At 46.7% G+C, this 22999-nt stretch overlaps 1 protein-coding gene across 3 annotated transcripts; it reads right to left on the bottom strand.

Annotated features, from left to right (window-relative positions):
- Positions 1-43: 43 nt before the first annotated feature.
- On the bottom strand, positions 44-22285 carry LOC129851240 (mucin-19-like). Of its 3 annotated transcripts, XM_055917651.1 has the most exons (13): positions 21929-22278; positions 21814-21840; positions 20119-21565; positions 19034-19209; positions 16768-16954; positions 16387-16493; positions 9920-10192; positions 8482-8784; positions 4899-5000; positions 1692-1722; positions 1488-1572; positions 1266-1331; positions 44-1108 (listed from the first exon to the last, which is right to left on the bottom strand). In XM_055917651.1, the coding sequence occupies exons 1-13, from the start codon at positions 21963-21965 to the stop codon at positions 1022-1024; spliced, it is 2928 nt and encodes a 975-aa protein (XP_055773626.1). In that variant the 5' UTR covers positions 21966-22278; the 3' UTR covers positions 44-1021. The 3 variants fall into 3 exon arrangements, with proteins under 3 accessions (XP_055773626.1, XP_055773627.1, XP_055773628.1); XM_055917652.1 differs by lacking the exon at positions 21814-21840 and having other exon boundaries at positions 21929-22279; XM_055917653.1 differs by lacking the exons at positions 44-1108; positions 1266-1331 and having other exon boundaries at positions 8499-8784; positions 21929-22285.
- Positions 22286-22999: the final 714 nt, after the last annotated feature.

Here is a 22999-nt window from a genome sequence, read left to right on the forward strand (position 1 = left end):
CCCTAATAGTTAATTGTATTCAGTTGTCTCTCTCTCTCATTAATTCAGTTTCAATTCAAATGGGTTTTATTTGCATGGAATACATGTGTTTATATTGCCAAAGCAAGTGATATAAACAACAAACAAAAGCGAGAAGACAAAACAATATTAACAAAAAACTATTAGAAATGAACAGTAAACATTGCAGTCACAAAGGTTTGAAAAATACATTTCAAGTGTTATATTATTAGCTATGTACAATGTTTTAGCAACGTGCAAATAGTTGTAGTACGAATAGTAGGGGAAGATAAATGAACACAAGTATAGGTAGTATTTACAATGTTGTTTGTGCTCCACTGGCTGCGCTTTTCTCATGGCAACGGCCACAAATCTTGCTGCTGTGATTGCACACTGGTATTTCGCCTAGAAGATATGGGAGTTTATCAATGTTTAATTTATTTTCAAATCCTTTGTGGGTCTATTTAATCTGAGGGAAATACGTGTCTCTAATATGGTCATATATTTGGCAGGAGGTTAGGAAGTGCAGCTCAGTTTCCACCTCATTTTGAGGGCAGTGTGCACATAGCCTGTCTTCTCTTGAGAGACAGGTCTGCCTACAGCGGCCTTTCTCAATAGCAAGGCTATGCTCACTGAGTCTGTACATAATTTTGGGTCAGTCACAGTGGTCAGGTATTCTGCCATTGTGTACTCTCTGTTTAGGGCCAGATAGCATTTTAATTTGCTCTGTTTTTTGGGGTGATTACTTCCAGTATGTCAAATAGTTCTCTTTTTGCTTCCTCATAACTTGGTTGAGTCTAATTGTGTTTACATTTACATTTAAGTCATTTAGCAGACGCTCTTATCCAGAGCGACTTACAAATTGGTGTTGCTGTCCTGGGACTCTGTGGGGTCTGTTTGTGTTTGTGAACAGCGCCCCAGAATCAGCTGGCTGAGGGGTCTCTTCTCTAGGTTCATCTCTCTGTAGGTGAGGGCTTTGTGATGGAATGTGTAGGAATCGCTTCTTTTTAGATGGTTGTAGAATTTAAAAGCTATTTTCTGGAATTTCATCCTCCAAGGTCTTCAGTTCCTGTTGTAGCCACAGCCACTCGTCTGTTGATTCTACTTCCCCCTGTGGATCAGTGACATCAGTCTGATTGATTGGTTAATTTATTGATTGATTAATTGGTTAACTGATTCATGGTGAATGGATGGATTATAATAGATTGATTGGTTGATTGATGGGTTAGTTGATTAATTAATTGATTGATTGATCTAGGCTACATTACCTGATCTGAGTCAACGATTCTGGCTGCTCTTACCACTCCCTCATCCTCCATGTATTCCTCTTCATCCTTCATTGGGAGAAAAGGGGACTCTGTTACACTCTGTGGGGAAGTTTGAAATGAACTACTTGTACTTATTATCTTTCCACACACGCACACAGACACACACACACACACACACAAACACACACACACACAAAACTTGGTTATCATCCTCGGCCACACCATAATGCACGGGCGACCCAGGAACTCTTCATCATCATCAGACACCATTATGTTGTGCATCTCCAGACCCAACTTGAGATCCAGCCTGTAGGAGATGGAGGAATACGGGGATGAATATCTGGCCGCTGTAGTGGTTGGAAATACACCTGGTGAAACAGGTGAGATCTCAGGGCTGAAGTTGTTACTGGAAGTAAATTCACTTACGTAGACGTTTCAACAAGATACTGTCTTTTCCCTGTGGGAAAAACAGGCAACAGAGTTAGGGTTAAGATATTAATTTGTGACACGTAAAAGTAATTTTAATTAAGGAGTGGTAAAGAGAGAGAGAGAGAGAGAAGTGGAGAAAAAGAGAGAGGAGCGAGAGAGACAAACTGAAAAGCGAGAGAGACAGAGAGACAAACTGAAAAGAGAGAGGAGCGAGAGAGACCAACTGAAAAGAGAGAGGAGAGAGACAGAGAGACAAACTGAAAAGAGAGAGAGGAGAGAGAGAGACAGAGAGACAAACAGAAAAGAGAGGAGAGAGAGAGACAGAGAGACAAACTGAACAGAGAGAGAGGAGACAGAGAGACAAACTGAAAAGAGAGAGAGGAGACAGAGAGACAAACTGAAAAGAGAGAGGAGAGAGAGAGACAGAGAGACAAACTGAAAAGAGAGAGAGGAGAGAGACAGAGAGACAAACTGAACAGAGAGAGAGGAGAGAGACAGAGAGACAAACTGAACAGAGAGAGAGAAGTGTGAGAAACAGAGAGACAAACTGAAAAGCGAGAGAGACAGAGAGACAAACTGAAAAGAGAGAGGAGCGAGAGAAACAGAGAGACAAACTGAAAAGAGAGTGGAGTGAGAGAAACAGAGAGACAAACTGAAAAGAGAGAGGAGCGAGATAGACAGAGAGACAAACTGAAAAGAGAGTGGAGTGAGAGAGACAGAGAGACAAACTGAACAGAGAGAGAGGAGAGAGACAGAGAGACAAACTGAACAGAGAGGAGAGAGACGGAGAGACAAACTGAAAAGAGAGAGGAGAGAGAGAGACAGAGAGACAAACTGAAAAGAGAGAGAGGAGAGAGACAGAGAGACAAACTGAAAAGAGAGTGGAGCGAGAGAAACAGAGAGACAAACTGAAAAGAGAGTGGAGTGAGAGAAACAGAGAGACAAACTGAAAAGAGAGAGAGAAGTGTGAGAAACAGAGAGACAAACTGAAAAGAGAGAGGAGCGAGAGAAACAGAGAGACAAACTGAAAAGAGAGAGGAGCGAGAGAAACAGAGAGACAAACTGAAAAGAGAGTGGAGTGAGAGAGACAGAGAGACAAACTGAAAAGCGAGAGAGACAGAGAGACAAACTGAAAAGAGAGAGGAGCGAGAGAAACAGAGAGACAAACTGAAAAGAGAGTGGAGTGAGAGAAACAGAGAGACAAACTGAAAAGAGAGAGGAGCGAGATAGACAGAGAGACAAACTGAAAAGAGAGTGGAGTGAGAGAGACAGAGAGACAAACTGAACAGAGAGAGAGGAGAGAGACAGAGAGACAAACTGAACAGAGAGGAGAGAGACGGAGAGACAAACTGAAAAGAGAGAGGAGAGAGAGAGACAGAGAGACAAACTGAAAAGAGAGAGAGGAGAGAGACAGAGAGACAAACTGAAAAGAGAGTGGAGCGAGAGAAACAGAGAGACAAACTGAAAAGAGAGTGGAGTGAGAGAAACAGAGAGACAAACTGAAAAGAGAGAGAGAAGTGTGAGAAACAGAGAGACAAACTGAAAAGAGAGAGGAGCGAGAGAAACAGAGAGACAAACTGAAAAGAGAGAGGAGCGAGAGAAACAGAGAGACAAACTGAAAAGAGAGTGGAGTGAGAGAAACAGAGAGACAAACTGAAAAGAGAGTGGAGTGAGAGAAACAGAGAGACAAACTGAAAAAAGAGAGAGAGGAGCGAGAGAAACAGAGAGACAAACTGAAAAGAGAGAGGAGCGAGAGAGACGGAGAGACAAACTGAAAAGAGAGTGGAGTGAGAGAAACAGAGAGACAAACTGAAAAGAGAGAGGAGCGAGAGAAACAGAGAGACAAACTGAAAAGAGAGAGGAGAGAGAGAAACAGAGAGACAAACTGAAAAGAGAGAGGAGAGAGAGAAACAGAGAGACAAACTGAAAAGAGAGAGAGGAGCGAGAGAAACAGAGAGACAAACTGAAAAGAGAGAGGAGCGAGAGAAACAGAGAGACAAACTGAAAAGAGAGTGGAGTGAGAGAAACAGAGAGACAAACTGAAAAAAGAGAGAGAGGAGCGAGAGAAACAGAGAGACAAACTGAAAAGAGAGTGGAGTGAGAGAAACAGAGAGACAAACTGAAAAGAGAGAGAGAAGTGTGAGAAACAGAGAGACAAACTGAAAAGAGAGAGGAGCGAGAGAAACAGAGAGACAAACTGAAAAGAGAGAGAGGAGTGAGAGAAACAGAGAGACAAACTGAAGAGAGAGAGAGGAGCGAGAGAAACAGAGAGACAAACTGAAGAGAGAGAGAGAGAAGTGTGAGAAACAGAGAGACAAACTGAAAAGAGAGAGAGGAGCGAGAGAAACAGAGAGACAAACTGAAGAGAGAGAGGAGCGAGAGAAACAGAGAGACAAACTGAAAAGAGAGAGAAGTGTGAGAAACAGAGAGACAAACTGAAAAGAGAGAGAGGAGCGAGAGAAATAGAGAGACAAACTGAAGAGAGAGAGGAGCGAGAGAAACAGAGAGACAAACTGAAAAGAGAGAGAAGTGTGAGAAACAGAGAGACAAACTGAAAAGAGAGAGAGGAGCGAGAGAAACAGAGAGACAAACTGAAAAGAGAGAGAGAGAAGTGTGAGAAACAGAGAGACAAACTGAAAAGAGAGAGAGGAGCGAGAGAGACAGAGAGACAAACTGAAAAGAGAGTGGAGCGAGAGAAACAGAGAGACAAACTGAAAAGAGAGAGAGGAGCGAGAGAAACAGAGAGACAAACTGAAAAAAGAGAGAGAGAAGTGTGAGAAACAGAGACAAACTGAAAAGAGAGAGGAGCGAGAGAGACAGAGAGACAAACTGAAAAGAGAGAGAGAAGTGTGAGAAACAGAGAGACAAACTGAAAAAAGAGAGAGAGGAGCGAGAGAAACAGAGAGACAAACTGAAAAAAGAGAGAGAGAAGTGTGAGAAACAGAGAGACAAACTGAAACGAGAGATGAGCGAGAGAAACAGAGAGAAACTGAAACGAGAGAGGAGAGAGAGAGACGGAGAGACAAACTGAAAAGAGAGTGGAGTGAGAGAAACAGAGAGACAAACTGAAAAGAGAGAGGAGCGAGAGAAACAGAGAGACAAACTGAAAAGAGAGAGGAGAGAGAGAGACAGAGAGACAAACTGAAAAGAGAGAGGAGCGAGAGAGACGAGAGAGAGGAGAAAAAGTCAACAGTGTACACTCACCGTACAGCAGACCAATGAAACAACATGTGGTCACCAAGGTAACCAGGAAGAGGAAACAGCCGAACACAACAGCCACCACCACGGTAGGGAGGTGGTTCAACACTGGCAGAGGAAGAAGAAGAGGTAAACAAACAAAAACAACTTCAAACATCTGAATACAGGCTTTGATTGAACTACATACAACCCATTGACCCTATGTAGAGCCATGTGTCTGTAAGATTCACACACACACACACACACACACACACACACACACACACACACACACACACACACACACACACACACACACACACACACACACACACACACACACACACACACACACACACACACACACACACATAACCACACACACACACAATTCCAGTCAAGCAAAGACTCTCATGCCTGGGATGGTCCAGTGGTCTAAGTCTCTGTGTCTGGAGCCTTTGTACAATGTACCACTACCAGCATGGGTTTGAATCTGGCCTCAATGTACCGCTGCCAGCATGGGTTTGAATCTGGCCTCAATGTACCGCTGCCAGCATGGGTTTGAATCTGGCCTCAATGTACTGCTGCCAGCATGGGTTTGAATCCGGCCTCAATGTACCGCTGCCAGCATGGGTTTGAATCTGGCCTCAATGTACCGCTGCCAGCATGGGTTTGAATCTGGCCTCAATGTACCGCTGCCAGCATGGGTTTGAATGTGGCCTCAATGTACCGCTGCCAGCATGGGTTTGAATGTGGCCTCAATGTACCGCTGCCAGCATGGGTTTGAATGTGGCCTCAATGTACCGCTGCCAGCATGGGTTTGAATCTGGCCTCAATGTACCGCTGCCAGCATGGGTTTGAATCTGGCCTCAATGTACCGCTGCCAGCATGGGTTTGAATCTGGCCTCAATGTACTGCTGCCAGCATGGGTTTGAATCCGGCCTCAATGTACCGCTGCCAGCATGGGTTTGAATCTGGCCTCAATGTACCACTGCCAGCATGGGTTTGAATCTGGCCTCAATGTACCGCTGCCAGCATGGGTTTGAATCTGGCCTCAATGTACCGCTGCCAGCATGGGTTTGAATGTGGCCTCAATGTACCGCTGCCAGCATGGGTTTGAATGTGGCCTCAATGTACCGCTGCCAGCATGGGTTTGAATCTGGCCTCAATGTACCGCTGCCAGCATGGGTTTGAATCTGGCCTCAATGTACCGCTGCCAGCATGGGTTTGAAACTGGCCTCAATGTACCGCTGCCAGCATGGGTTTGAATGTGGCCTCAATGTACCGCTGCCAGCATGGGTTTGAATGTGGCCTCAATGTACCGCTGCCAGCATGGGTTTGAATCTGGCCTCAATGTACCGCTGCCAGCATGGGTTTGAATGTGGCCTCAATGTACCGCTGCCAGCATGGGTTTGAATCTGGCCTCAATGTACCGCTGCCAGCATGGGTTTGAATGTGGCCTCAATGTACCGCTGCCAGCATGGGTTTGAATCTGGCCTCAATGTACCGCTGCCAGCATGGGTTTGAATGTGGCCTCAATGTACCGCTGCCAGCATGGGTTTGAATCTGGCCTCAATGTACCGCTGCCAGCATGGGTTTGAATGTGGCCTCAATGTACCGCTGCCAGCATGGGTTTGAATGTGGCCTCAATGTACCGCTGCCAGCATGGGTTTGAATCTGGCCTCAATGTACCGCTGCCAGCATGGGTTTGAATCTGGTCTCAATGTACCGCTGCCAGCATGGGTTTGAATCTGGCCTCAATGTACCGCTGCCAGCATGGGTTTGAATGTGGCCTCAATGTACTGCTGCCAGCATGGGTTTGAATCTGGCCTCAATGTACCGCTGCCAGCATGGGTTTGAATCTGGCCTCAATGTACCGCTGCCAGCATGGGTTTGAATCCGGCCTCAATGTACCGCTGCCAGCATGGGTTTGAATCTGGCCTCGATGTACCGCTGCCAGCATGGGTTTGAATCTGGCCTCAATGTACCGCTGCCAGCATGGGTTTGAATCTGGCCTCAATGTACCGCTGCCAGCATGGGTTTGAATGTGGCCTCAATGTACCGCTGCCAGCATGGGTTTGAATCTGGCCTCAATGTACCGCTGCCAGCATGGGTTTGAATCCGGCCTCAATGTACCGCTGCCAGCATGGGTTTGAATCTGGCCTCAATGTACCGCTGCCAGCATGGGTTTGAATCTGGCCTCAATGTACCGCTGCCAGCATGGGTTTGAATCTGGCCTCAATGTACCGCTGCCAGCATGGGTTTGAATGTGGCCTCAATGTACCGCTGCCAGCATGGGTTTGAATCTGGCCTCAATGTACCGCTGCCAGCATGGGTTTGAATGTGGCCTCAATGTACCGCTGCCAGCATGGGTTTGAATGTGGCCTCAATGTACCGCTGCCAGCATGGGTTTGAATCTGGCCTCAATGTACCGCTGCCAGCATGGGTTTGAATGTGGCCTCAATGTACCGCTACCAGCATGGGTTTGAATCCGGCCTCAATGTACCGCTGCCAGCATGGGTTTGAATGTGGCCTCAATGTACCGCTGCCAGCATGGGTTTGAATGTGGCCTCAATGTACCGCTGCCAGCATGGGTTTGAATCCGGCCTCAATGTACCGCTGCCAGCATGGGTTTGAATCTGGCCTCGATGTACCGCTGCCAGCATGGGTTTGAATCTGGCCTCAATGTACCGCTGCCAGCATGGGTTTGAATGTGGCCTCAATGTACCGCTGCCAGCATGGGTTTGAATGTGGCCTCAATGTACCGCTGCCAGCATGGGTTTGAATCTGGCCTCAATGTACCGCTGCCAGCATGGGTTTGAATCTGGCCTCAATGTACCGCTGCCAGCATGGGTTTGAATCCGGCCTCAATGTACCACTGCCAGCATGGGTTTGAATCCGGCCTCAATGTACCACTGCCAGCATGGGTTTGAATCCGGCCTCAATGTACCGCTGCCAGCATGGGTTTGAATCCGGCCTCAATGTACCACTGCTAGCATGAGTTTGAATCCGGCCTCAATGTACCGCTGCCAGCATGGGTTTGAATCTGGCCTCAATGTACCATTGCCAGCATGGGTTTGAATCTGGCCTCAATGTACCACTGCCAGCATGGTTTTGAATCTGGCCTCAATGTACCACTGCCAGCATGGGTTTGAATCTGGCCTCAATGTACCGCTGCCAGCATGGGTTTGACTCTGGCCTCAATGTACCGCTGCCAGCATGGGTTTGACTCTGGCCTCAATGTACCGCTGCCAGCATGGGTTTGACTCTGGCCTCAATGTACCACTGCCAGCATGAGTTTGAATGTGGCCTCAATGTACCGCTGCCAGCATGGGTTTGACTCTGGCCTCAATGTACCGCTGCTAGCATGAGTTTGAATCCGGCCTCAATGTACCACTGCCAGCATGGGTTTGAATCTGGCCTCAATGTACCGCTGCCAGCATGAGTTTGAATCTGGCCTCAATGTACCGCTGCCAGCATGGGTTTGAATCCGGCCTCAATGTACCACTGCTAGCATGGGTTTGAATCTGGCCCACTGCTCTTTCAGCTATCTCTCTCTATCCAAGAAAAATATATTTAAGAAAAATAAAAAACTAATCTCAGACCAAACCTTCTTTATCGATGTACCTCTCCTCACTGCTGATCACCGTAGTGCCATCAAAGCTGTCGGACACATCACAATGGTACGTTCCGGCACTGCTCTTCCCCACAGATAACAACAAAATGGATTGCCCCGTCTGGTTCTGCACCCAGTAGAAGTCTCCACGGCCTTCTAGAACAGTTCCGTTGAGGAACCAGCGGTACTGGGGAAAGGTTCCCCTCTCCACGGAACAGTAGAACGTCAGGCCCACAATGGAGAAGTTTTCTCCCACGTCGGTGTCGTAGTGCATCGTCACAGCTCCACCTACTGGAACTGGGGGGGGGGGGGTAGATATACTCAGCGACACAAATGGCAACTTTAGAGCACTACTTTTGTGCACTACTTTTGACCAAAGCAAAAACATTTTCACTCTGTAGGGAAAAAGGATGCCATTTGGGATGCAAACATGAAATGATGAGTTTCAATGTATGAGAATGTATAAGTCCAGTGGGTGATAAGTCCAGTGGGTGATAAGTCCAGTGGGTGATAAGTCCAGTGGGTGATAAGTCTAGTGGGTGATAAGTCCAGTGGGTGATAAGTCCAGTGGGTGATAAGTCCAGTGGGTGATAAGTCTAGTGGGTGATAAGTCTAGTGGGTGATAAGTCTAGTGGGTGATAAGTCTAGTGGGTGATAAGTCCAGTGGGTGATAAGTCTAGTGGGTGATAAGTCTAGTGGGTGATAAGTCTAGTGGGTGATAAGTCCAGTGGGTGATAAGTCCAGTGGGTGATAAGTCTAGTGGGTGATAAGTCCAGTGGGTGATAAGTCTAGTGGGTGATAAGTCCAGTGGGTGATAAGTCCAGTGGGTGATAAGTCTAGTGGGTGATAAGTCCAGTGGGTGATAAGTCCAGTGGGTGATAAGTCCAGTGGGTGATAAGTCCAGTGGGTGATAAGTCCAGTGGGTGATAAGTCCAGTGGGTGATAAGTCCAGTGGGTGATAAGTCTAGTGGGTGATAAGTCTAGTGGGTGATAAGTCTAGTGAGTGATAAGTCTAGTGGGTGATAAGTCTAGTGGGTGATAAGTCTAGTGGGTGATAAGTCTAGTGAGTGATAAGTCCAGTGGGTGATAAGTCTAGTGGGTGATAAGTCTAGTGGGTGATAAGTCTAGTGAGTGATAAGTCTAGTGGGTGATAAGTCTAGTGGGTGATAAGTCTAGTGGGTGATAAGTCTAGTGGGTGATAAGTCTAGTGGGTGATAAGTCTAGTGAGTGATAAGTCTAGTGAGTGATAAGTCTAGTGAGTGATAAGTCTAGTGGGTGATAAGTCTAGTGGGTGATAAGTCTAGTGGGTGATAAGTCCAGTGGGTGATAAGTCTAGTGGGTCTTGAGTGCTGAGAACAGAACTATAGGTCAAATCCTTTTCTTGAAACAGACTGTCGGACAAAGAGACAGACAGACAGAGAGACAGACTCACCAACGTGCATGGCCTTCCACTGACCGTACACCACCCGGTCTCCGTTCTCCGCCTGACACTGTAGAAAGCCCATGTGGAGATCTAGAACCACTGGAATAGAGAACGTGGCGAATCGCTCGTCAACCGTCTCCGTGCTGATGAACTCTGACCTGCTGTAGAGGGAGAAGGTGATGGGCGGAGTCCCATTGAGTGATTGACACGTGACGTGGGCAATGTAGGTCCCGTCTGTTTCCTTCAGTACCAGGATGTGGAGGTCCGGTTCAGACACGAGCTCTGAAAGAGAGGAGAGGATGGATGGAGAGAGTTTTGAACAAGATATCATCTGAATACAGGGTTTGATTTAATACAATCCACTGACTTCACAAAAAATAAAAAATAAATATAAATATATGACAGAATCCCTTTTAGCTGTCAGGAGCTTTGAGAAATACGCAGGGTGGAGTTTTCCTGACCGCGGGACCTGACCAGGGAAAACTCCTGCCCTAGACAGGAGAGAGAGGGCAACTTGGAGGAAAACAACCCCCTTCAGGGAAACGTCTCTTTTCTAAAAGAAAAAAGCATCGTTTGGTAAGACTTAGATATGTGTATACTATATATATATATATACACTGCTCAAAAAAATAAAGGGAACACTAAAATAACACATCCTAGATCTGAATGAATGAACTATTCTTATTAAATATTTTTTTCTTTACATAGTTGAATGTGCTGACAACAAAATCACACAAAACTTATCAATGGAAATCAAATTTATCAACCCATGGAGGTCTGGATTTGGAGTCACACTCAAAATTAAAGTGGAAAACCACACTACAGGCTGATCCAACTTTGATGTAATGTCCTTAAAACAAGTCAAAATGAGGCTCAGTAGTGTGTGTGGCCTTCACGTACCTGTATGACCTCCCTACAACGCCTGGGCATGCTCCTGATGAGGTGGCGGATGGTCTCCTGAGGGATCTCCTCCCAGACCTGGACTAAAGCATCCGCCAACTCCTGGACAGTCTGTGGTGCAACGTGGCGTTGGTGGATGGAGCGAGACATGATGTCCCAAATGTGCTCAATTGGATTCAGGTCTGGGGAACGGGCGGGCCAGTCCATAGCATCAATGCCTTCCTCTTGCAGGAACTGCTGACACACTCCAGCCACATGAGGTCTAGCATTGTCTTGCACTAGGAGGAACCCAGGGCCAACCGCACCAGCATATGGTCTCACAAGGGGTCTGAGGATCTCATCTCGGTAACTAATGGCAGTCAGGCTACCTCTGGTGAGCCCATGGAGGGCTGTGCGGCCCCCCAAAGAAATGCCACCCCACACCATGACTGACCCACCGCCAAACCGGTCATGCTGGAGGATGTTGCAGGCAGCAGAACGTTCTCCATGGCGTCTCCAGACTGTCACGTCTGTCACATGTGCTCAGTGTGAACCTGCTTTCATCTGTGAAGAGCACAGGGCGCCAGTGGCGAATTTGCCAATCTTGGTGTTCTCTGGCAAATGCCAAACGTCCTGCACGGTGTTGGGCTGTAAGCATAACCCCCACCTGTGGACGTCGGGCCCTCATACCACCCTCATGGAGTCTGTTTCTGACCGTTTGAGCAGACACATGCACATTTGTGGCCTGCTGGAGGTCATTTTGCAGGGCTCTGGCAGTGCTCCTTCTGCTCCTTCTTGCACAAAGGCGGAGGTAGTTGTCCTGCTGCTGGGTTGTTGCCCTCCTACGGCCTCCTCCACATCTCCTGATGTACTGGCCTGTCTCCTGGTAGCGCCTCCATGCTCTGGACACTACGCTGACAGACACAGCAAACCTTCTTGCCACAGCTCGCATTGATGTGCCATCCTGGATGAGCTGCACTACCTGAGCCACTTGTGTGGGTTGTAGACTCTGTCTCATGCTACCACTAGAGTGAAAGCACCGCCAGCATTCAAAAGTGACCAAAACATCAGCCAGGAAGCATAGGAACTGAGAAGTGGTCTGTGGGCACCACCTGCAGAACCACTCCTTTATTGGGGGTGTCTTGCTAATTGCCTATAATTTCCACCTGTTGTCTATTCCATTTACACAACAGCATGTGAAATTTATTGTCAATCAGTGTTGCTTCCTAAGTGGACAGTTTGATATCACAGAAGTGTGATTGACTTGGAGTTACATTGTGTTGTTTAAGTGTTCCCTTTATTTTTTTGAGCAGTGTATATGTATACTGGCTGTCAATTTACATTTTAGCAGACATTCTTATCCAGAGCAACTAACAGGAGCAATTATGGTCAAGTGCCTTGCTCAAGGGCACAGACAGATGTTTGACCTAGTCGGCTCAGAGATTCAAACCAGCAATCTTTGGGTTACTGGCCCAACACTAACCACTAGGCTACCTGCCTCTATACTTCGGTAAACACATTTTGAAGGGAAATAAGAGGGCAGAATTCTTTCTTGTACTGGTCACTCCTGGAAATCAAACCCACAACCCTGGCGTTGCAAGCGCCAAGCTCTGCTAACTGAGCCACACAGGAAAATGTACAACTTATTTCATGGAAAGAACAGGTGTTCCTAGTGTTTTGTACGCTCAGTGTGTATATAGAATGTTTATAGATCTAATTCATTAGATTTAATAAATACCTTTTGCTAAATGAGAAAAATGTTACCTCAAAATTGTTTTAGTGGATTGACTTAAACAGTTGTGATGAGACAGATTACATTTTTATTTGAGCAAGACTAGTGATATCCAGGGAAAGACTAGTGATATCCAGGGAAAGACTAGTGATATCCAGGGAAAGACTAGTGATATCCAGGGAAAGACTAGTGATGTCCAGGGAAAGACTAGTGATATCCAGGGAAAACCTAGTGGCATTCAGGAAAAGATTAGTGGCATCCAGGAAAAGACTAGTGATATCCAGGGAAAGACTAGTGATATCCAGGGAAAGACTAGTGGCATCCAGGGAAAGACTAGTGGCATCCAGGGAAAGACTAGTGATATCCAGGGAAAGACTAGTGGCATTCAGGAAAAGACTAGTGATATCCAGGGAAAGACTAGTGATATCCAGGGAAAGACTAGTGGCATCCAGGGAAAGACTAGTGATATCCAGGAAAAGACTAGTGGCATCCAGGGAAAGAATAGTGGCATCCAGGGAAAGACTAGTGATTTACAAGGAAAGACTAGTGGCATCCAGGGAAAGACTAGTGGCATCCAGGGAAAGACTAGTGATATCCAGGGAAAGACTAGTGATATTCTGTGAAAGACTAGTGATATCCAGGGAAAGACTAGTGATATCCAGGGAAAGACTAGTGATATCCAAGGAAAGACTAGTGATATCCAGTGAAAGACTAGTGGCATCCAGGGAAGACTAGTGATATCCAAGGAAAGACTAGTGGCATCCAGGAAAAGACTAGTGATATCCAGGGAAAGACTAGTGGCATCCAGGGAAAGACAAGTGATATCCAGGGAAAGACTAGTGATATCCAGAGAAAGACTAGTGGCATCCAGGGAAAGACTAGTGGCATCCAGGGAAAGACTAGTGGCATCCAGGGAAAGACTAGTGATATCCAGGGAAAGACTAGTGGCATCCAGGGAAAGTGTTAAAAATGTTGGTGACATCAAGTGGTTTCTGTGAGAATTACAGGAGGGGGGTGTTTAACCCATCAAATAAAATAAAAGGTTATTTGTCAAGTGCACTGAATACAACAGGTGTAGTCCTTACAGTGAAATGCTTACTGACAAGTCCTTACTGACAAGTCCTTACAGTGAAATGCTTACTGACAAGTCCTTACTGACAAGTCCTTACAGTGAAATGCTTACTGACAAGTCCTTACTGACAAGTCCTTACAGTGAAATGCTTACTGGCAAGTCCTTAACCAACAATGCAGTTTTAAGAAAATAGAGTTAAGAAAATATTTACTAAATAAACTAAAGTAAAAAATAAAAACAAAAGTAACACTAACAACAATAACAATAACAAGGCTATATACAGGGAATACCGATACAGAGTCAATGTGCGGGGGAAAAGGTTAGTCAAGGTATTTTGACCATGGAGGCAGGGGTAAAGTGACTATGCATAGGGATGTGGACAGAAAGGAACTTGAAACTCTCGACCCGCTCCACTACAACCCCGTCGATGTGATTTATTTATTTTATTATTATTTTTAAAAAATGCACCTTTATTTAACCAGGTAGGCCAGTTGAGAACAAGTTCTCATTTACAACTGCGACCTGGCCAAGATAAAGCAAAGCAGTGCGACAAAAACAACAGAGTTACACATGAGATAAACAAACGTACAGTCAATAACACAATAGAAAAATCTGTATATTGTGTGTGCAAATGAAGTAAGGAGATAAGGCAATAAATAGGCCGATAGTGGTGAAGTAATTACAATTTAGCACTGGAGTGATATATGTGCAGATGAGGATGTGCAGGTAGAAATACTGGTGTGCAAAAGAGCAGAAAAACAAAAACAAATATGGGGATGAGGTAGGGGTAGTTGGTTGGGTTATTTACAGATGGGCTGTGTACAGCTGCAGCGATTGGTAAGCTGCTCTGACAGCTGACGCTTAAAGTTAGTGAGGGAGATATGTCTCCAACTTCAGTGATTTTTGCAATTCGTTCCAGTCATTGGCAGCAGAGAACTGTAAGGAAAGGCGGCCAAAGGAGTACGGGAAAACCACGCTGGTTGACTTGTCTAACATACAAGACAAACTGGCACAGAGAGACAGGAAACACAGGGATAAATACACTGGGGAAAATAAGCGACACCTGGAGGGGGTGGAGACAATCACAGGAACAGGTGAAACAGATCAGGGCATGACAGGGCCAGGTCGATTAGAAAGGCCTGCTCACATGAAGTGTTTTAGGGAGCGTTTGACAGTGATGAGGGGTGGTCGTTTGACAGCGGACCAATAACGGACGCAGGCAATGAGGCAGTGATCGCTGAGATCCTGGTTGAAAACAGCAGAGGTGTATTTAGAGGGCAAGTTAGTCACGATGATATCTATGAGGGTGCCCATGTTTATGGATTTTGGGTTGTACCTGGTAGATTCCTTGATCATTTGTGTGAGATTGAGGGCATCTAGTTTAGATAGTAGGACGGCCGGGGTGTTAAGCATATCCAAATTTAGGTCACCTATCAGTACGAACTCTGACGATAGATGGGAGACAATCAATTCACATATGATGTCCAGGGCACAGCTGGGGGCTGGGGGGGGGGGGTCTATAACAAGCGGCAACAGTGAGGGACTTATTTCTGGAGAGATGGATCATGTTCGGTCCTCCTTTTCCTGTAGTCCACGATCATCTCCTTTGAGCTCATGTTGAGGGAGAGGTTGTTTTCCTGGCACCACACGGCCAGGTCTCTGACCTCCTTCCTATAAGCTGTCTCAACGTTGTCGAGGTGGGAAAGCGCAGTGTTGGGTGCGATTGAGATTGCGTCATCTGTGGACCTGTTGGGGCGTTATGCAAATTGGAGTGGGTCTAGGGTTTCCGGGATGATGGTGTTGATGTGAGCCATGACCAGCCTTTCAAAGCACTTCATGGCTACCGACATGAGTGCTATGGGGCGGTCGTCATTTAGGAAGGTTACCTTCGCTTCCTTGGGCAAAGGGACTATGGTGGTCTGCTTGAAACATGTAGTTATTACAAACTAGGTCAGGGAGAGGTTGAAAATGTCAGTGAAGACACTTGCCAGTTGGTCTGCGCATGCCACCCTGTTTCTAGCTCCGGGGTGAAGTTTCCCCATAGAGCAGTGGTTTCCAACCATGGTACTAGGACCTCTGGGGGTACTTGGCCTACCCACAGGGGGTACTTGAGAAGACTGATGAGACCACAGGCCTACTGGTAAAATGCACATGAGGGGTACTACGGGCAGAGCAAAATTCAGTTGGTGGTACAGTAACCAAAAAGGTTGATAACCACTGCCATAAAGAATAATAGAGGACTCTTCTTTGTATCGGTCCCATTATGACATCTGTGAGAGCACGGGCAGCACCATTGAGGGCATTTCCATTTTGAAGTAGTCAATTTTCTTCTTCTACTACTTCTATGAGTTGGTAAACAAACTGAAAGGGTGCACACTGCCACTTGCATTGTGTTGTTTGAACAGGTATAAAGCCAAGGTTGGTGATATACTGTCAGCTGCAGTTATGGAATGTTTGCTCACGAACATAATTCATAGGCTGATCCCTCCTGATGACCCGGATGGAATTATGTGATCCTTCCTTAACCCATAGGAAGTCCCACCCAGTTGACTAATTCATAATGGTGAAATCCCTCTATGTTGCTGCCCATGCAAAAACTTTTTTTTTTGGCACTAGAGCCCTCTATCTCTGAGTATCCCCTAGGGACAGATGTAGGATCAGCTTCCCCTCCCCCAAGCCTCACCATAAGCATTCGTGTGGAAAATGCTAAACTGACTCAAGATCAGCGTCTAGGGGAAACTTCACCCTACTTACTCCATAATTATGTGATACAAATGACCCCTGACCTCTGACCTTTGACCTTGATGACCTTGGCAGTGCTCCTGGAGGAGTAGACCTCGGTCAAGTTGAGTTGGTTGGTAGCAACACAGGTGTACTCCCCGCTGTCCTCGAGCACCATCCTGTAGCATACAAATACAGATATTGTCAACAATATTTCCAGTGAGTTTTCACATATTTTCAAGAAGCTAAATAATAAAACATTGACGAAGATCTATGTGACTGGAATGGTGTATTTGTCAATAAATATATCAGTTCTCTTCAGTTTTTTGCATATCCAATGCACCCATGATCTAACATGCATCTTCAGGTGGGCAAAAGTGAACGTCTGAAAGACAAACACAAGACAGACAGACCAGACAGCCCAGTAATAACAGACCATCCACAATACAGTACCTGTAGATGAAGAGTTGTTCCTGTGTCTGATTGTGTAAAGGAGACAGGGGGAGGGGCTTCCCATCCACCAGCCACTGGTAGGAGACGTGGTTCCCTTTGGTGATGTTACAACGTAGGGACAGTGGCTTCCCTTCGTAGAACTCCACAGACCCTGATTGGACTACAACCTCTGCACCGTTGACTGGGGCTGTGGGAGAACACATACAACCATACAGTACAACCATAGAATCTGATAATGTTGTGTTCTAATTCTAGGAGGGCATTTTAGATCTGTGAAAACATTTTAGTTCTATTAAGACATTGTAATTGTATAAAGACATTCAAATTCTATGAGGACATTCTAGTTCTATGAAGACATTTGAATTACCTGAGGACATTCAAGTTCTATGAGTACATTCTAGTTCTATGAGGAAATTGTAGTTCTGTGAAGACATTGTAAACGCAGCAAAAAAAGAAACGTCCTCTCAATGTCAACTGCGTTAATTTTCAGCAAACTTAACATGTGCAAATATTTGTATGAGCACAAGATTCAACAACTGAGACATAAACTGAACACGTTCCACAGACATGTGACTGACAGAAATGGAATAATGTGTCCCTGAACAAAGGGGGAGTCAAAATCAAAAGTAACAGTCAGTATCTGGTGTGGCCACCAGCTGCGTTAAGTACTGCCGTGCATCTCCTCATGGACTGCACCAGATTTGCCAGGTCTTGCTGTGAGATGTTACCTCACTCTTCCACCAAGGCACCTGCAAGTTCCCGGACATTTCTGGGGGGAATGGCCCTAGCCCTCACCCTCCAATCCAACAGGTCCCAGACGTGCTCAATGGGATTGAGATCTGGGCTCTTCGCTGGCCATGGCAGAACACTGACATTCCTGTCTTGCAGGAAATCATGCACAGAACGAGCAGTATGGCTGGTGGCATTGTCATGCTGGAGTGTCATGTCAGGATGAGCCTGCAGGAAGGGTACCACATGAGGGAGGAGGATGTCTTCCCTGTAATGCACAGCCTTGAGATTGCCTGCAATGAAAACAAGCTCAGTTCGATGATGCAGTGACACACCGCCCCAGACCATGACGGACCCTCCACCTCCAAATCGATCCCACTCCAGAGTCTAGGCCTCAGTGTAACGTTCATTCCTTCGACAATAAACACGAATCCGACGATCACCCCTGGTGAGACAAAGCCACGACTCATCAGTGAAGAGAACTTTTTGCCAGTCCTGTCTGGTCCAGCGACGGTGGGTTTGTGCCCATAGGCGATGTTGTTGCCGGTGATGTCTGGTGAGGACCTGCCTTACAACATGCTTACAAGCCCTCCGTCCAGCCTCTCTCAGCCTATTGCGGACAGTCTGTGGTCTAGAGTTTTTTTCCCTCAGGTTGCACATGTGACATGCTGGTAGAAATTATGTAAAACGGATTTAAGTTTGTCTGTTAAAGTCCCCGGCCACTAGGAGCGCCACTTCTGGATGAGCATTTTCTTCTTTGCTTATGGACTTATGCAGCTCGTTGAGTGCGGTCTTAGTGCCAGCATCAGTTTGTGGTGGTAAATAGACGGCATGAAAAATATAGCTGAAAATTCTCTTCGTAGATGGTGTGGTCTACAGCTCATCATGAGGTACTCTACTTCAGCAATACCTTGAGCAATACCTTAATATTAGACATCGCGCCCCAGCTGTTATTGACAAATAGACACACACCCCCACCCCTCGTCTTACCGGACGTAGCTGTTCTGTCCTGCCGATGCACAGAAAACCCAGCCAACTGTATATTATCCGTGTTGTCATTCTTGGTGAAACATAAGATATTACAGGTTTTCATGTCCCATTGGTAGGATAGTCTCAAAATGAGCTTTTCCAGTTTATTCTCCAGTGATTGCACATTGGCTAATAGAACGGATGGTAGAGGCGGGTTACCCACTCTCCGACGGATTCTCACAAGGCACCCTGATCTTCGCCCCCTGTATTTCCTTATTTTCTTAATGCGAATGAAGGGGACTTGAGCCTTGTCTGGGAGAAACATTATATATTTCGCTCATTAAAGAAAAAAATCTTTGTCCAGTTTGAGGTGAGTAATCACTGTTCTGATATCCAGAAGCTCTTTTCAGTCATAAAAGACAGTAGCATCAACATTATGTACAAAATAAGTTACAAACAATGCGAAAAACACACATCTGGTTAGGAGCCCGTAAAATGGCAGCCATTCCCTCCAATGCTAATTCTGCCAGAACAAAACAAAAGTATTAATACAGGGCCTACGACTCACCGACTACTCTGAGGTGGTGTCTTTGACTGACTGTGGGTTGTATTACTGTGTTGTTCTGGACGCTGGCTACACACACCATGTAGCCCTCGTAGGAAGCAGTGATGAACAGAGGGAAATTGGCCATCTCACCAGACAGAGCACTGTAGAAGCCTAAGGTCTTGGACCGGTCACCTTCCCTGAGGACAGATTACAGTAATGGATTGGATACATAACAGTGGTAAAATGTATATTTTATTGTATTGTTTACATGGCATTATATTGACAGGGCTCTGTAGAACCTTAAAGCTGCAATATGTAACTTTTTGTGGGCGACCAACATGTCGGTAGCCATGAAGTGCTTTTTTAATGAGGATCTGTAATCCTCATTAAAAGCAAGTCTCAGAAGCGGTAGATCTGTTCTATGTGTGCTATTCCTATGCTTCCCCTTCTTAAGATTTGTTTTTGCATCTTTTACTTGAATTTTTGTACACCAGCTTCAAACAGCTGAAGATACGATATTGGTTATTGAAAAGATACTTCACAGCGGTTTAGGGTACAATGATTCTCTACACTATACATGCTTGTTTTGTCACATAAACTGCAATTAGGCGAACTATTCGAATTTTAACAACCAGGAAATGGCGGAGCGATTTCTGCATTGTGCATCTTTAAGGTCTTGTCTCATGTGAGTTTCGAATTGACCCCTAGAACCCTACCCCCTAGGCACTGCATTGTGCATCTTTAAGGTCTTGTCTCATGTGAGTTTCAAATTGACCCCTAGAACCCTACCCCCTAGGCACTGCATTGTGCATCTTTAAGGTCTTGTCTCATGTGAGTTTCAAATTGACCCCTAGAACCCTACCCCCTAGGCACTGCATTGAATTGATTAGCCTACTTGCCTGCTGATATATTCATTTTGACAACACCTCCTGTCAGATCTCCAGTACTTAGGGTCTTGAGGTAGATATTGTAGCGATCTTAACCAAATACTTAGCAAAGGTTCAGAAAATGATATTTTGGCGTAACAACTAAGGTTTTGGGTTGACAGTCGTTTGACTCTCGGTCAGGGCTACCCCCTGAATTCCCTACAATACAGCAACACCCACCTGAATAGCTGGTAGAGGATGGACTCTTCTTTAGGGTAATGCAGCACTTCACACTGGAATTCTTCTACAGTCTTCTCTAGGGCTGTTGAGGGGCCGTACAGCAACGGTCTGCCTAGGACTGAGGCTCCTGGGACTGAGGCTCCTGGGACTGAGGCTCCTGGGACTGAGGCTCCTGGGACTGAGGCTCCTGGGACTGAGGCTTCTGGGCCTGAGGTTCCTGGGACTGAGGCTCCTGGGACTGAGGCTCCTGGGACTGAGGCTCCTGGGACTGAGGCTCCTGGGACTGAGGTTCCTGGGACTGAGGCTCCTGGGACTGAGGCTCCTGGGACTGAGGCTCCTGGGACTGAGGTTCCTGGGACTGAGGCTCCTGGGACTGAGGTTCCTGGGACTGAGGCTCCTGGGACTGAGGCTCCTGGGACTGAGGCTCCTGGGACTGAGGCTCCTGGGACTGAGGTTCCTGGGACTGAGGTTCCTGGGACTGAGGCTCCTGGGACTGAGGTTCCTGGGACTGGGGTTCCTGGGACTGGGGTTCCTGGGACTGAGGCTCCTGGAACTGAGGCTCTTGGGACTGAGGTTCCTGGGACTGAGGCTCTTGGGACTGAGGTTCCTGGGACTGAGGCTCCTGGGACTGAGGCTTCTGGGCCTGAGGTTCCTGGGACTGAGGCTCCTGGGACTGAGGCTCCTGGGACTGAGGCTCCTGGGACTGAGGCTCCTGGGACTGAGGTTCCTGGGACTGAGGCTCCTGGGACTGAGGCTCCTGGGACTGAGGCTCCTGGGACTGAGGTTCCTGGGACTGAGGCTCCTGGGACTGAGGTTCCTGGGACTGAGGCTCCTGGGACTGAGGCTCCTGGGACTGAGGCTCCTGGGACTGAGGTTCCTGGGACTGAGGTTCCTGGGACTGAGGCTCCTGGGACTGAGGTTCCTGGGACTGGGGTTCCTGGGACTGGGGTTCCTGGGACTGAGGCTCCTGGAACTGAGGCTCTTGGGACTGAGGTTCCTGGGACTGAGGCTCTTGGGACTGAGGTTCCTGGGACTGAGGCTCCTGGGACTGAGGTTCCTGGGACTGAGGTTCCTGGGACTGAGGTTCCTGTGACTGAGGCTCCTGGGACTGAGGTTTCTGGGACTGAGGCTCCTGGGACTGAGGTTCCTGGGACTGAGGTTCCTGGGACTGAGGCTCCTGGGACTGAGGCTCCTGGGACTGAGGTTCCTGGGACTGAGGTTCCTGGGACTGAGGCTCCTGGGACTGAGGCTCCTGGGACTGGGGCTCCTGGGACTGAGGTTCCTGGGACTGAGGTTCCTGGGACTGAGGCTCCTGGGACTGAGGTTCCCGGGACTGAGGCTCCTGGGACTGAGGTTCCTGGGACTGAGGTTCCTGGGACTGAGGTTCCCGGGACTGAGGTTCCTGGGACTGAGGTTCCTGGGACTGAGGCTCCTAGGACTGAGGTTCCTGGGACGGGGGGAACAGGGGGTACACAACACAGTCAGACACATTCAGAAACACACACACACACACACACACACACACGCACGCACGCACGCACGCACGCACGCACGCACGCACACACACACACACACACACACACACACACACACACACACACACACACACACACACACACACACACACACACACACACACACACACACACACACACACACACACACACACAACTTAGACAATGGCACAAAACTTACTTGTCTCCTGGCAGAAGGTGTAGAAACCTTCAGAGAAGAAGAAAAAGAAGACTGACTGTTGGTGTTCTATAAATAATAATCTGAAAGCCATAATAACAAGTACAGCACAACTCACCCAGTAAAACGACTACTGTTGTTCTGAGAGTAGTCATCTTCTCTCCTTCCTCCTTCTCCACAAAACCCAATTTGACTGGACGTTTGTTTTTGACTGAAGAAGCAGATATGGACTTTTGTTGTGTGTGTGTGTGTGTACTGCAGTTAAAGTGGCTATGGAGGGTGGTGAGAGTGAATGAAGGGTGGAGACAGAGAGATAGAGCGAGAGAGAGCAGGATGTGGGGACCGATAAAAATAACAGAAAAAGGTTAGGACCTAGTAACCTACACGCCCCACTACACACACACCATACACACACTCCAGACACACACAAACACCAGACACACAAACACCAGGCACACACACTCCAGACACACACACTCCAGACACACACACACACACACACCAGACACACACACACACACACACACACACACACACACACACACACACACACACACACACACACACACACACACACACACACACACACACACACCAGACACACACACACACACACACACACACCAGACACACACACACACACACACGTGCACAGAACTGATAGTACTATACACCGCCCCCTCCCTTATACCCCCTCTCTCTAACAGCAGTTCCACGAAAACACAACATGCTTCAAATGTCGCAACTTTATTAACACACACACGAGATGTAGCATTACATTTTGTATTGTTTCAGTATTCATAACAATTATTCCATTAAAAGTCATAAAACATTTGAAAAGACAATTTACAGTCTTAATTTTTTTCACTTTGGTGCAATTTTCACAAGTATGTGGTACATTTTCACAACTCTAAGTACAAGACTCCAAACAGATAATCAAAATGTCACGTGGTCAAAATTCTAAGCACATTTTCAATTGACTGAGTACTACAAACAAATTCACAAAGTCACTTGTTCACTGCACCAAATCACTCTTTCAATTTGCACACATATTCAAGTATCTGCCTTTCAAAATACAATATTCACTTTACTTTTGATATGATTTTCTTGTCATTTGTTAACAATACATTTGTCTATCACTTAATCAAACGGCTCAAAACGGATAACTACTGAACCAAAATGGAGTAGT

Source organism: Salvelinus fontinalis, chromosome 3 (genome assembly GCF_029448725.1).
Source record: "Salvelinus fontinalis isolate EN_2023a chromosome 3, ASM2944872v1, whole genome shotgun sequence".
NCBI lineage: Eukaryota > Metazoa > Chordata > Actinopteri > Salmoniformes > Salmonidae > Salvelinus > Salvelinus fontinalis.